The sequence below is a fragment of the Nanorana parkeri genome, unplaced genomic scaffold, assembly GCF_000935625.1.
Source record: "Nanorana parkeri isolate BGI_ZX_2015 unplaced genomic scaffold, ASM93562v1 scaffold579, whole genome shotgun sequence".
Taxonomy (NCBI): domain Eukaryota; kingdom Metazoa; phylum Chordata; class Amphibia; order Anura; family Dicroglossidae; genus Nanorana; species Nanorana parkeri.
In genome coordinates, this window is record NW_017306847.1 from 791,266 (window position 1) to 805,357 (window position 14,092).

General features: G+C 42.7%; 1 protein-coding gene across 1 annotated transcript in view; it reads right to left on the reverse strand.

Moving 5' to 3' along the window:
• Positions 1-1,438: 1,438 nt before the first annotated feature.
• The window catches only part of NEK4 (NIMA related kinase 4), a 42,009-nt gene continuing 29,355 nt past the window's right edge, over positions 1,439-14,092 (reverse strand). The window contains exons 12-16 of the mRNA XM_018562476.1: positions 13,893-13,978; positions 12,776-12,867; positions 7,420-7,619; positions 4,420-4,553; positions 1,439-1,596 (exon numbers count right to left, since the gene is read on the reverse strand). Coding sequence (XP_018417978.1) covers positions 1,504-1,596; positions 4,420-4,553; positions 7,420-7,619; positions 12,776-12,867; positions 13,893-13,978 — 605 coding nt within the window. The 3' untranslated portion in view covers positions 1,439-1,503. The remainder of the gene's footprint in view (positions 1,597-4,419; positions 4,554-7,419; positions 7,620-12,775; positions 12,868-13,892; positions 13,979-14,092) is intronic.

Consider the following 14,092-nt stretch of genomic DNA (forward strand, 5'->3'; position numbering starts at 1 on the left):
ATTCCTTAGCACAGTCCCCTCCCTCCTTGCATGCCATAGCTCTCTCCTCTACTGGGAGTGCCTAATTACTTTCTGTGCTGGCCAACTCCTCTGTCACTGTCCTCACCTTTAGGCCTAGTTCACACCTGGGCGTTTTACCGCTGTAAAACGATCAACATGTGAAAACCAAATGATTGCCTATGGGCATGGTTCCCACCTGTGCGTTTTACAGCGTGTAGGAACGCGCTGTCAAACGCCCTACGCCCAAAGAAGTACAGGAGCTTCTTTGGGGCGTTTTGCTGCTCGTTGCCATTGGTATTCCCGGGTGTGGATCGGGGTTAACAAAGCGGTAACCCCGAGCCACACTCGGGAATACAGCGTACATGTCTTACCTTGTCCGCGATCCCCGCTGTGTCTTCGGCGGCTGCCGACTTCCGGGTTCCGTCCCTTGCGAGCGGCCGTGTCGCAGGGGGGCGGAGGCAGTGGGAAGTTTAAAAGTGAAACTAAAAAAAAAAAATCATTTTTTTAATAGAGAAAATAAAGAAAAAAAAAAATCATACCGCCAGTGAAACACGAGTTTCACTGAATGAAAAAACGCGAAAAAAATGAGCGGAAAAACGAGCATAAAAAAAACGCTCACTTGTGAACCCAGCCTTAGCCTTTTCACGTAGCTGCTGGGGGAGGAGCGAAGGAGAATACTATAGAATGTCATTTTAATGAGATCTCCAAGGCTGCTGACATCACATCCAAGATGGCGACACACAGCAGCAGTCTTAGGGCTTTAGGATGTTTACACGAGAGAGGAGCTTACAGATAAATAACATACATAAAATATATTAAATGCACATATAATGCTACAGGAAGATTGTTTTTAAAACAGTATAGCATGAATGAAGAGACTGTACAGACTACATATTGTACATGGGAATGACACCGTTTTGGTTTTACTGGTAGTGACTACTGACCTACATTAAAATAATTACAAAGACAAAAAAAGTTTGTGATAGGTAGAAACAAGTTATAAAATCACATTTTTGTTTTTTAGAGGGCAGGAAAACATTGATAGGTTTTAAGTAAGGCACAACAAGAACAATAAGCATACAGTCCAAAAAAAAGTCTATTACAAGATTCTGAAACCTGTCATAAGAAACTGTTCTGTAAACGAACATAATCTGAATATCCTTCTGGAGAAATGTGGCAATATTAAAAACTATTGCTCCTGAAATTTCCTCTACACAGAGAAAAAAAATTAAAACACAAAACTGTGATTTTCTTTTTTTTTGTGTAAGAATGTAAAATCCAAAAATAGTGTAAAAAAATAGTCTTAGGGCTAGTGTACTTTTTAAATCCGTTGTGGTCAAGTCTGAGGTCAGTTTGTGCTTTGCTTTTATTCCTCCTGTTAAACCTTTGTAACCAAGGGATACAAAACAAAAAACCCCCCCAAAAAAAATCACAAATGTATCACAAATTGATCTCAAACGATCATTTACTCCAGCCCTTATGTAATGACTTCTACCATTTGATCTAAAATTTCGAATTTTCTTCAAAAAATTTAAGTTGCCGAACTTTCAGATTGTAGTTGTCGTACTTCTCACCGAGAATTTTCTGTAAATGCAACTGAAAGAAAAAAGCGAGCATTATATGACTAAAGAATGGAAATTGGAGAGACTATTTCTTTCTCAAACAATACCATGAAAACCTACATCAGGGCACTTAATTTTTAAGGGGACTTGTCACTTTGAAGAAAGAGAAGGCTAGTTGCACTCCTTACCAGTAAAACCCAGTAGTCAGGGAAGGGTGCATGGATTTCGGTGTGCTGGTGGCGTTTCTGCAATTGTCCCTTTAAAGCTGACATAATGTGCACAGGAAGAGTATAGATTATAGCGGTGAAGGATTGGAACCTCTGTCAGGGACATTTCCTTCACTTCCTGCCCTGGAAACACAACAAGCGAGTTTAAAGTGAGGGAGAATACTTCCACACTGGAAGATTTTCCCACACCTCCTGTTCTAGTGTCAACTGTAATATTTTGGGTTTCCCCTGACTCTCTGTCTTGATGACAATGGTCACTGGGACACATAGAGAGGGTAAATCTTCACAATGAGAACACAGATAGCAATAAAAACCTGACAGATGTTTTAACCCTTCCCTGCTAAAACTACAAAAAAAAGGTTTTGGCTGGAGATGCACTTTAAGCTACTTGGGGAGCTAGATACCTACAGTGAATAAGCCACAAGGTAGTGTTGTTCTGAGAAGTTGTTAACAGTGAAGAAACTGAAGTGGTAAACATGAAAGGACAGTAACATATTAAATAGGGATGCACCGATACTGGTTTTTCGGTTTCGAGTACTACGAGTACCGATACTTATATTTCGGTACTTCGGGTAGCATAGAGCTGTCTTCCCAGGCAATCAGGAAGCCAGGAGGTCTTCTTGATTGCCCGGGAAGCAGACTCCATTCTGTTTGGCCAGCTGGATGCTGATTGGCCAGGAAGCCGGCTTCCCATCCAATCGGCATCGAGGCCGGCCAAACAGATCTGACTATATTAGTGACACGACCCCCACCCTGCAGGCACCTAATTCCCCTCACATAGATCCTTAACATTCTTTAACGTATCAGTCCCTGGGCCAGCTGGGCACACGCCGCTCTCCCCAGGTACGGTGCCCACATGATCGGCGCTCAGCCTGCTACTCCGCATGCGCAGACTGCCCAGCGCTCTCATTCAGAAATCCTGTGCATGTGCAGTAGCAGACTGAGCGCCGATCACGTGAGCGCTGTGCACACAGGAGACGGCAGATCTGGCCGAGGGACTGGTACGTTAAAGAATGCTAAGGATTTATGTGAGGAGAATAAGGTGCCTGCAGGGTGGGGGTCGTGTCGCTATATTATCAGATTTGTTTGCCCGGCTCGACACGTATTGGCTGGGAAGCCGGCTTCCCGGCCAATCAGCATCGAGCCGGCCAAACCGCATGGAGCCAGCTTCCCGTCTCCATCTTTCCTCGCGGCACTGCCGGTCAGAGGAAATCTCCCTCTGACCGGAAGTTCTAGTATCAGGAAAGGTATTGGAGCATTAGGGCGAGTACGAGTACTCGCCCAAATACTCGGTATCGGTACATCCCTAATATTAAACATGATGGCTTTATAGGATGACACATTATGAATTTCTCTCTGTAGCACCTATGTAGCTACTTCACTAAATGAATGTGGTGAAACACATTAAGTGAGAAAATGATACGGTGTATGGTCACATTTTATTTAGTGCAAGATCATTGCTCTGAACACAGAAATGGCACAGTTCAAGGGCCTGTATTGATGGGTTTATATTTGCATTATTTTGTATTCCCATACAGATCTAAAGGAATGCAAATGGATCTTGAAGCAGATCAACTGCAGGTAAAATGCACCCGTCAATGAATGCCACTGACACAAGCCCAAAGCTCGTCGACGCAGGCCTGAAGATAGCATTCTAGGGAAAGAAAGCCCAGCAGGTGGGCTACAGAGAAGAGGGACACTGGTAGATCGAATACTGGAACGAAGTTAAAAAGAAGGATAGTACAGAGTTGTTAAGAAAAGGAATTCCGTAAGATTGAGTTAGTTAAGGAACAGAGATCTAAGATGGCTTTCCTAATGGAGACAGTTAACCAACAACTACTAACGAGAAGGAGTAAGGGATATTAAAGAACGAATGATCTATTTGACTGATATTGTCTGTTTCTTTGGTTACGTGTTAAAGAGGAAATCGTAACGTTAACATGAAATCCCCATAAAGGAAGTTCGGAGTATAGGCTGGCTATGAAACAGAAGCATGTTTAATTGTCAGATATAATAGAGGCCACAAAAGGCATACATAATAAAAGGTTATAGTTTAGTAAAGTCTGAGTATTGACACAATAACTTACAAGATAAATGGCAGTTTAAAAGAGACTTGTACTGAAATGATATAGAGACTGCTATTGCTGACCTTTAGTTCAATGCTAGCTGTGTGGCTTAACCTCTATGATTAAGCCCAAGTGGTGAAACGCGTAAGCGGCGTTGGAGTGGGAGAGATTCTTTGGTGGTGTACACCTTATATTTTGAACTTTGCATGGAATTTACAACAATAAAGTTGGATTTTTATGGACCTCGGTTTCGTGCGGCTGATTGGAGAGATACTAGCTGTGTGGTTGTCATGCTGGAGCAACTATGCAAAAATAACTACACTCTGACTTCACCCGTATTTGTTCCATACTACTGACTTTAAAAGTCAAAGAAGGGCAGGCAACCCACAGTAGACATATGGCTTGTGGAATCTATTGGCTCATTCTTTTTGGAACTAGTTAACTCCTTCTTGACCGCAACACAACTTTATTAGTCTAAATATAAAATGACCCTTGCACCAAAATAAAGACGTTGTATACATCCTTCATAATCTATCATTGTATAGCAATGTCAGGTCTACATACCTCTTTCTGTCTGTCATCTTCCTCATCCATGATATCATACACTTGTTCCAGAACCTTCACCCCAAGACCCTTCACAACATCAGCTCTTAAAGCCTCGATCATTCTGCGGAACTTTTGTGGAACTGTTAAATTATCTGCAAAAGATAAAAATTAAACGTTCTTAGATTAGTTTGGGTGCACAGCGTCTGTCTGGCAGGATTCTAAACAGAAATTTAAAAGGACATGTGCACTTTGAACTAAACCATCCCTAGCTCCGCCCCCAGCCCTCTTACCCTTAATAGCATTAACAAATCTGCTTTCTTATCTTTGCTGAAGAGCTGCAGCCCACTTTGGCATTCATCCTGTGTTTTTATGTACTCCCCATAAAATCCTTTACTTGGGTGCACTGCTGCCTTTAGGAGGAAATAGACATTGCCAAACCAAAGAAGCCTAAATGAACTCCAAGAAAAGGGGTTCACATTACAGATAGTAGTAGTACAGATATTCTGTTTTCTCAATCATTCCTCAGGATAACGAAGATCAGGAACATTGGACATCTCAAAGCAGTGCAACTGAGGAGAGGGCAACACATCAACACAACGCTAACAGACCAAGAAAACCCCCCCAGAAAAAACTGCCAGCAGCGTAACCTCCCTGGCGTTATGATTATGTCAGTATTTTTTCTTTTCTTTTGAATTTCTCGCCGGTTACGCCCCCCCTGCAATACTGGCGCTTGCAGGGAAGGAACCCGGAAGACGCCCGAGTATGGCCCGGGTTTACCGCTTTTGGTATGGAGAATTTACCCCCGAGTCACACTCGGGATTACGGCCAGGAAGGTTAAAGAATTGCCTGCATGACCTTACGTCCAAAGCTTGCATCTGCAGATGCCTGAACATCCCCCTGGTCACACTTACAAAATGTAAATGCAGATGCAAGCTTTGGACGTAAGGTCATTTTTAAGTTGAAGACCAGGTGGTGGCCTTGCATATCAGATAAACAAAAGCTGGATGCCAAAAACGCATGCCAGGGATCATGCCTCCTCCCTGCAAAAAGGTAAGCAGGAGAAGGGGCTCTTTGTTTAAATGTGGGTTTGCAGGGGGAAGGGGTTGTTTTACTTTATATGTGCAGGGGGGAGGCCGGAGGAGGTGTACTATAATGATCGAGTGACAGCTGGTGCATGTAAACACCTGAACTCCGCATGTAATGATATGTAATATGATTACATGAAGTTAGGAATCAATCACTTTCCCTGGATGCATCGATTCTGCATCCAGGCAGTGTTTTCCAACCGCATGTAATCATATCACACTCAATTGCATGCGATGTGCAGGCGTTTATATGCAGCGGCTGCCACGTGATCACGAACTTGAACGGGTGACAGCTGCCGCTTGTAAATCGCATCTAAAAACTTACAGATATGAATGGGGCCTTATTGTGACTATATTGGGGTCTGTAGTACCATACTGCATATAGTTACATTTTATTTTGAAGTATGAAATTTGGCAAGTTGCATGGCCCCCAAGTGAATTGAGTTTGAGACCTCTGTCCTAGAAGGTCTGCCAATACAGCATGCAGATCTGTTAGTCGCACATTTAAATTCGGTTGAGTCCAGGTGTCTGCAAGGCTAACAGACATCCCTCTCATTTGGAAAGAGGGGATGTCCCCTCATTGTGAGGAGGACTTGAGAGTCCAGTATTTAATACTAAACTGCGTTGCAGATTTGTGTCTGGAATTAGGGGCCTATGAGAAAAGAAAGGAAATCTTTTGGCCTTCAGGAGGTAGAATAAGATTTTTAATTTCAAGGATTTGGTTTCTTTTTTTGTGGTAAAAAAAGTACTTTTACTGCTAGTGACCTTTCAAGGAAAGCCCCAAAGAGATGTTCTCCATCGAAGGGCAGGCGGAGCAACTACTTTTTACACTGATGTCTGCAGACGGGTATGTTAGCCAGAGAGTGCTCCGCATATTATTAGACAGGAGACTCATTCTGTAAATGAGACAGACAATGTCCACAATATAATAATACAACAGTGTAATGCAGCAAGCCTAAGGTGCAAATGTTCCACAACGAAATGATCAGTAAGGACAATATCATGTTCTATAAATTATGTTTCACTGCGATTACTTATCCCAGTAGCATTCACTCCTCCTATATATTTAGCTAACATATAGTGCTCTGGGAATCTTCTGTCATGTATTCAATTAATTTATAAGAAGTTCTATAGATTACACTGAGTGACCAGATTACTATGACCACCCCCATCAGTACTTCGTTGGGCCACGAGATGACTCCACGAGATGACTTTGTTGGGCCGCCTCGTGACTCCACGAGATGATGAAAGGTGATGCGAGGAATCTGACACTGCACTGTTGCTCTTCTGTTGTCTTGTACCAGTCTTGCCACTCTCCGTTCTGCCCTAACATTGGCTAGTCGCTGACGGCCACAATTCGCACGTTCAGACCCAGATTTTCGGCTGACAGTCCAGTCTTTAAACACTTTACCAACAGCTGCTCTTGAACATTTACCGAATTCTGCTGTTTTGCTGATACTCACTCCATGACTCACGCCAACAATCATCCCACGTTCAAAGGCTGTTAAATCGCGTTGTTTACCAGTATCTTCAGAAACAAATCACTTCTACTGTCGTGGTAAACAACCTGCTTCCCTATTTATAATGGTCTGGCCCTCTAGCAACTTCAGCGCCAAATTAAAGCTAATTTGCCTACAAACGTCAGGTGGTCATAATTATCTGGCCACTCAGTGTATATATAATGTTATAGCACTTTTATGTTTTTAGCCTCTCGGCAATAAGTAAACATTTGGTGCAATAATTAAACCTACTGATGGACTTTTTTTTTTTTCACAACTAATTTTTTGTTTGATCTTTTTTTTAGTTAACTGATGGAGCGCTATATATTGCATATGGTAGGAGTTAGAATACAGGTTACATTAACTTGCACTGGCAAATATAAACTAATATGGTAAATAACTTTTTCATTAGGAAGGGGATACTAATTCCACACCTGATGGTATGTCTTGGAAAAAGATATCTTCTTGGTCTTCATGAGCTCTTCCGTGTAACATTAATGTGTCTCTATATTTTCGGTGGATTCTAAATTCCTTACAAGCAGCTGGTGACAGCTGACTTTTGTCCTTTTCCATGTATAAGGTTTGTGTCATTAGATCAACTAAGTCATTCATATCTCCAGAGTCTGAGCTTTTCCTTAAGCCAAAAGGGAAAAAAAAAGACATGATTATGCATATATTGCTAGCATGCTTTATGTCCTAATAAGTGGATGTGGTGATCAACATTTAGAAAGAAAACATGAATAATATGCAGGGGAATCCTTTCAACAACTTTTTAAAATAATACCTAATTTGGTATAAGTGATATAATGAAATCTAAAATAAGAGATGTAACTAAAAAGGCACTTTGTATATAAAATTCAGAGCTTAAATCAATACAGAATGTTCCTGCTTACAGTACAATGCAGTAAGATTTATGACAAATTAATAATGAAATAGCTGAGGTGGTGGTGGAGTAAATAGTGCCCCAGGAGCACCATCATGTTACAGGCAAATGTCAATTTGTCACAAATGAGCACTTAAAGTACAACTGTCATGATAGAAGTACAGGGGCTTTCATTGCTGGCCTCTGTCTGAAAACGCTAATTACCTGGATGTTTCTGGCTGCAATAGTTCAGATTCACTCATTCTAGATGAACTAATCCTCTGTACACTTCTCTTAAAGAAGAACTCCAGGAAAAAAAATGTCAGCCTACAGTAACTAGCTTTTGGAAGTAATAAAAATACACTATATTACCAAAAGTATTGGGACACCTGCCTTTACACGCACATGAACTTTAATGGCATCCCAGTCTTAGTCCGTAGGGTTCAATGTTGAGTTGGCCCACCCTTTGCAGTTATAACAGCTTCAACTCTTCTGGGAAAGTTGTCCCCAAGGTTGAGGAGTGTGTCTATGGGAAGGTTTGACCATTCTTTCAGAAGCGCATTTGTGAGGTCAGGTACTAATGTTGGAGGAGAAGGCCTGGCTCGCAGTCTCCACTCTAATTCATCCCAAAGGTGCTCTATCGGGTTGAGGTCAGGACTCTGTGCAGGCCAGTCAAGTTCCTGCACCCCAAACTCGCTCATCCATGTCTTTATGGACCTTGCTTTGTGCGCAGTCATGTGGGAACAGGAAGGGGCCATCCCCAAACTGTTCCCACAAAGTTTGGAGCATGAAATTGTCCAAAATATGCTGATACCTTAAGAGTTCCCCTTACTGAACCAAGCCCAACCATAATCCCCCCTCCACCAAACTTTACATTTGGCACAATGCAGTCAGACAAGTACAGTTCTCCTGGCAACCGCCAAACCCAGACACATCCATTGGATTGCCAGACAGAGAAGCGTGATTCATCACTCCAGAGAACACGTCTCCATTTCTCTAGAGTCCAGTGGCGGCGCGCTTTACACCACTGCACCTGACACTTTGCATTGCACTTGGCGATGTAAGGCTTGGATGCAGCTGCTCGGCCATGGAAACCCATTCCATGAAGCTCTCTACACACTGTTGTTGTGCCAATTTGAAGGCCACACGAAGTTTGGAGGTCTGTAGCTATTGACTCTGCAGACAGTTGGCGACTTCTGCGCACTTCAGAATGCGCAGAACCTGCTCAGTCATTTTACGTGGCCTACCACTTTGTGGCATTAGTTGCGGTTGTTCCCAGTTGCTTCCACTTTGTTATAATACACTAACAGTTGACGGTGGAATATTTAGTAGCAAGGAAATTTCACGGAACACCTGAATCCAATGATTTGGAGGGGTGTCCCAATACTTCTGGTAATATAGTGTATGTGCTTACCTTTCTGCATAGCAATGTAGTCTTACAGAAATCCATGGTACAAGTCTGTGCTTCCTGCCCTCTGCCTCTCTGTTAGACCCAGGGCCGGCCTTAGGGGTGTGCGAGCTGTGCGGCCGACACAGCTCCTCCTGGGGGCGGCTTCTCTCCCCCTCACCGATGGCCATTCGATATGACAGCGCTCCCTCGGCCGCCCCCCGAGGGCGCAGGGGGGAGGGCTGCCTGCTGTCAGGATAGCGGAGCGGTGAGGGGGAGAGAAGCCGCGCCCGCAGCTGTCAGGATGGCCGAGCAGGTAGGAGATCGGAGCCGCTGTCATCCTGTCAGTTTCAGGATGGCAGCGGCTCTGTGCATGGCTGAGCGGAGGATCGGTAAAGATCAGTGATATTTGCCGATCCTCCGTGTGCAGCACAAACACTGGAGCGATCGTCTGATCACTCCAGTGTTTGTAAATAACTGGAGGATATAGCCATTGGCGTGTTCTGGAGGCAGGGCGCATTACGTCATATAACACCGCACGTGTTGGGCGCCGCCATCGTGGTGTATATCCAGGTATACACCAAGATGGTGGGGCCAATATCGGCGTGTGATGTCACCCGACGCTGCGCATGCATGGCGTCATATAACATCATGCTCCCCGCCTCCAAGATGGTGGCACGCATTCACAGAACATGCCGATGGCTAACATGGCCGCCGCACATTTTCAAACAAATTATTATGTGCCTGAATAAATTTTTCGTATATTCGGACATATACTAATTCATTCGTTTACATGTAGTCTGGGTTTTGTGTTCTGCATGACATCCTGACACTTTATTTGTATAGACTCTATTGTAGTTTGACATTTATTGTTTATCTTCGGTTGTTTTATTTGATAAGAATACTTATATTGTGCCTACAAGTTTAATACCTTTGAATAAAAGTTTTATTTTTAATCATACTTTTTAATATGTTTCTTTGCGGCTTAACAAATTAGGAGTCTTTAAATGGTGCGGATATTGGGGGAAATGGGTGTGGTTACGGGGTGTGTGGCCACGGAGGGGTGTGGTCACTGAGGGGCGCTGTAAAGCTTTCTCGCACAGGGCACCTAAAGGCCCAAGGCCGGCCCTGGTTAGACCACTAGCCATTTGCAGTCTATCAGCCTAGCCTGAGGTCTAACAACCTCCCTCTTGTAGTTCTATTTCAGCCAGCAGGGAAGTGATCACATCCCAGCACACACTGCAGTGGGTGGCGTAGGGAAGTCTTAGACTGCTGGTCTAACCCCGCCCACAGAGTCTGAGGACAAGTAAGTGAACTGAAGCTCAGGAGCTGACTCAACCTAAAGGGTTATAGTATCAATCTAAATGAGGATCTCCTCTCATTCAGAGTCTGTGAGCGGAATATATATATAAAAAGGAGCAGACAAAAACTGGAGAAGCTGTGCATGGCAACCAATCAGCTTCTATCTTCAGTTTGTTCAGTTAATATTTGAAAATAAAAAAGAGAAGCTGATTGGTTGCCATGCACAGCTGCTCCAGATTCTGTCTGCTCCAGTTTTGATAAATTCCCCTTTGTGTGTCATCTGTCTTATCTCCCTGCAAGGCTGTATGTCCCTTACCACTTACCTGGTCATTGATTCAGTGTACACTGTTCTACTGGAGACTCATATGATTCTTTGATTCAGTGTACGCTGTTCTACTGGTGACTTATATTATTATTTGATTCAGTGTCCTGTGTTCTACTGGGGACTCATATTATTCTTTGATTCAGTGTACATTATTCAACTGGAGACTTATATGATTCTTTGATTCAGTGTACGGTGTTTTACTGGAGACATTTTGATTCTTTGATTCAGTGTACAGTGTTTTACTGGTGACTCATATGATTCTTTGATTCAGTGTACGCTGTTCTACTGGAGACTCATGATTCTTTGAATCAGTGTACTGTGTTTTACGTGCGACTCATATGATTCTTTGATTCAGGGTACTGGTGTACTATTGACTGAGAAGTGTTGTAAGTTCTGATTCTCAGTGTACTGTTAGCTGGCTGATTGGTTGCAGGGAGGTGCTGGCAGAAGCCGACCTCTCTCCTTCTAGTATCTTACCAGAGCTGCTGTCCTATTCAATTAACACGGAACTATTTCATATGAGTCAGTTATCAGGTCAGTCAGATGAATAATTTCATCTAGTTCACTGAAAATAATCACTATTCCACACAGCCAGATGCTTTCCTGGACTGTTAGGAGGAGGTAGGATGACTTCAAAGTAGGGGAATTTGTCATGCAGAGGCACCTGTAATGTATCTATTCCCTGTGTGTGCACTCAACAAAAAAACAATAAAACTAAAGTCACTGGAGCACACAGTACTTTGTAGGCCTTCCCATCTCCGCCCTCAGCTCTGCCTATACACACCTCCCACTTCCTCTGTTTCACAATGCCTCATGGAAGATGTAGTTGGCTCTCTATGCCAGCATAGGACGCTCACTGATTAACTAGATCCTCCTACTAGCTGCAGGAAGGACTGATCTAATAATAGGAGGATGTGATATCACTGTCGGCTAAAAATTAGGATTATAAGAAAATTAAGAACTTGTATAATTAATTGTTATAGCAGTTTGCTTTCTCTGTCTGGGAGGAATCTAAATATATAGTGATGTGCATCCTGGAGTTCTTGTTTAAGCATAACCACCCTTGCTTTCCACAATATACTGCAGGCACTTTCTATGGGTTGTAGAAGAGTGCTGTGAGATGAAGGTTGAGGCATTTAAAGTGAAGCTTTCGGCTATTTTAAAATACATTTTGAAATAAAAGATCTGACTTAGGGCCTGTTCACACCAGCAAACCTCACTGAACACATGGCTGCTGGTGTGTGATAACACGCAATGAAGGGCACAGTGCTGATGCCACGGCTTGCTGGCTGCTTTTTTTTTCTTCATTTCACTAGGTTCTGTGGACACGGCGCAGTGCGAAGAGCCGCACCCCGCTGCATTGAGAAAAAGTACAACATGCCATACTTTTTGTTCAGCGCACACCACCGCAAATTGCCTTGTCTGTATGCTTCCAGTGTGAACGAGCGTAGGCGTGTTATCACATTGTCAGCAAGAACTTTCCATCTTTTGTGCCCTCTGATGCTGCATTACCTTTGTTACCAAGAACTCGACTTCTCTAACTTGGGTGCTATATCTCCCTCCCTCTGAAACAAAGCCCCGCTTACTCACCATCCCCGTCTAAAGCTGGCCATGCACTAGTAGATTTCCAAAAGATTTTATGTTTAATTTTGGAATAGATGGAGTTTCCCGAACGAAAACCACATTCACTGCTCCTTCGAGTTTTTTTGTCACTACGGTTCGTACATAAGTTCTTTTGAAAATCTAAGCAGTGTATAGCCACCATAACGAGGAGGTGCGGGAACTTTGTGTGCAGGGCTTAACAAACCCTTAAATCATATCTTTTATCATCTGCACAGTACAAAGCACTTCTGTAAATGATTTTGTATAACAGAAAGAGTAAATAGTAACGTAGTACCCAAAAAAATCACCTACCTCTCTTTACATTCTCCTTCAGACTTGTCTGTGGAACTTGTGGAAGAGCTGAGATCATCTTCAGACAATTGCCATACAGGCTTTTGTTTTTTCTTCTTTATTATGGCAAAAATATAATGGTTAGTAAAGAGAAGCCTTACAGCAGGATTTAATTAAAAGTGTAATTGTGGCAGCCTTAATGTGCCCATACACTGGCCAGAATTCGGCCATTTTTGATGTACTGACCGAAATTCGCACAGTGTGTGGGGTTGTCGGCTGCCTTTCAGCTGATCGAAGGAGTGGGCTGGAAAATCTTTGTACAATCAGAGCCGGCAGCCAATGAGCTGCCCCCTCTTTATCGGGTATTCTGACAGGTGCTGGCAGCAATTCCTCGATCAACATGCTGTTTGTGTTGATGGAGGAATTGCGTCAATTTTTTGCGCTCAGCTCGCAGGTTGAATGAAAAAAAATTGATAGGTGTATGGCCAGCCTTAGAGGGAGTTAATTGTGAAAGCCAAAGCCGTTATCCTAGAAACACATAATGTAGTATAAAGCGAACTCAAGACGTAAAGAAAGATAAAAAGCTTTTTCTTCAAGTTTTTGAGTTTCCCTTTTAAAACTGAACAATATTACTGTAAGTAAACCCTAACTCCATCATGACCTAACCTTCTAGATCCACTATAGTAACATATAGAGCCAAATAGAGTAAGTAAACATTGAGGAAGATCACTACTCATATCTGTTGAACATTGAGATAAATGGTAAACGATTTTCCATAAATAAACTCTTAAGACACAGAGGGGAATTTATCAAAACTGGAGCATACAAAATCTGGAGCAGCTGTGCACTGCAACCAATCAGCTTCTCTCTTTCATTTTCAAATCTCAACTGGATAAACTGAAGAGAGAAGCTGATTGGTTGCCACTGGCAACTGCTCCAGATTTGATAAATTCCCCTCATAGAATGTCTTAAATATACCATACACAACACCTTCACATTTAGTTTTTTTTAATTGCATGCTTACAAAACCTTATTGTCAAACATTCCAAGAGATCTGGAAAAGTTTGCTCAATGTGAATAAAAACACATGACACAGTCTAATCACTAAACCAGCAAGTTCCATCAAAACAGCTCTCACCTCACGCATACTTGGCAATTGATTGGCAGGATTTATTTCCTCAGCTTTCTCAACATTATTGGCAGAACTTTTTCTGGCTGATGGTGCTTGAACAGGAAAAAAAAAAATCAGTACCGAATAAAGATTGCTTTTTTTTAAAGTCTCTTCTTTAAGGTCTCGTTCACACCTAGGCGTATTCGTGGTAAAAAAGTCGCGCGACA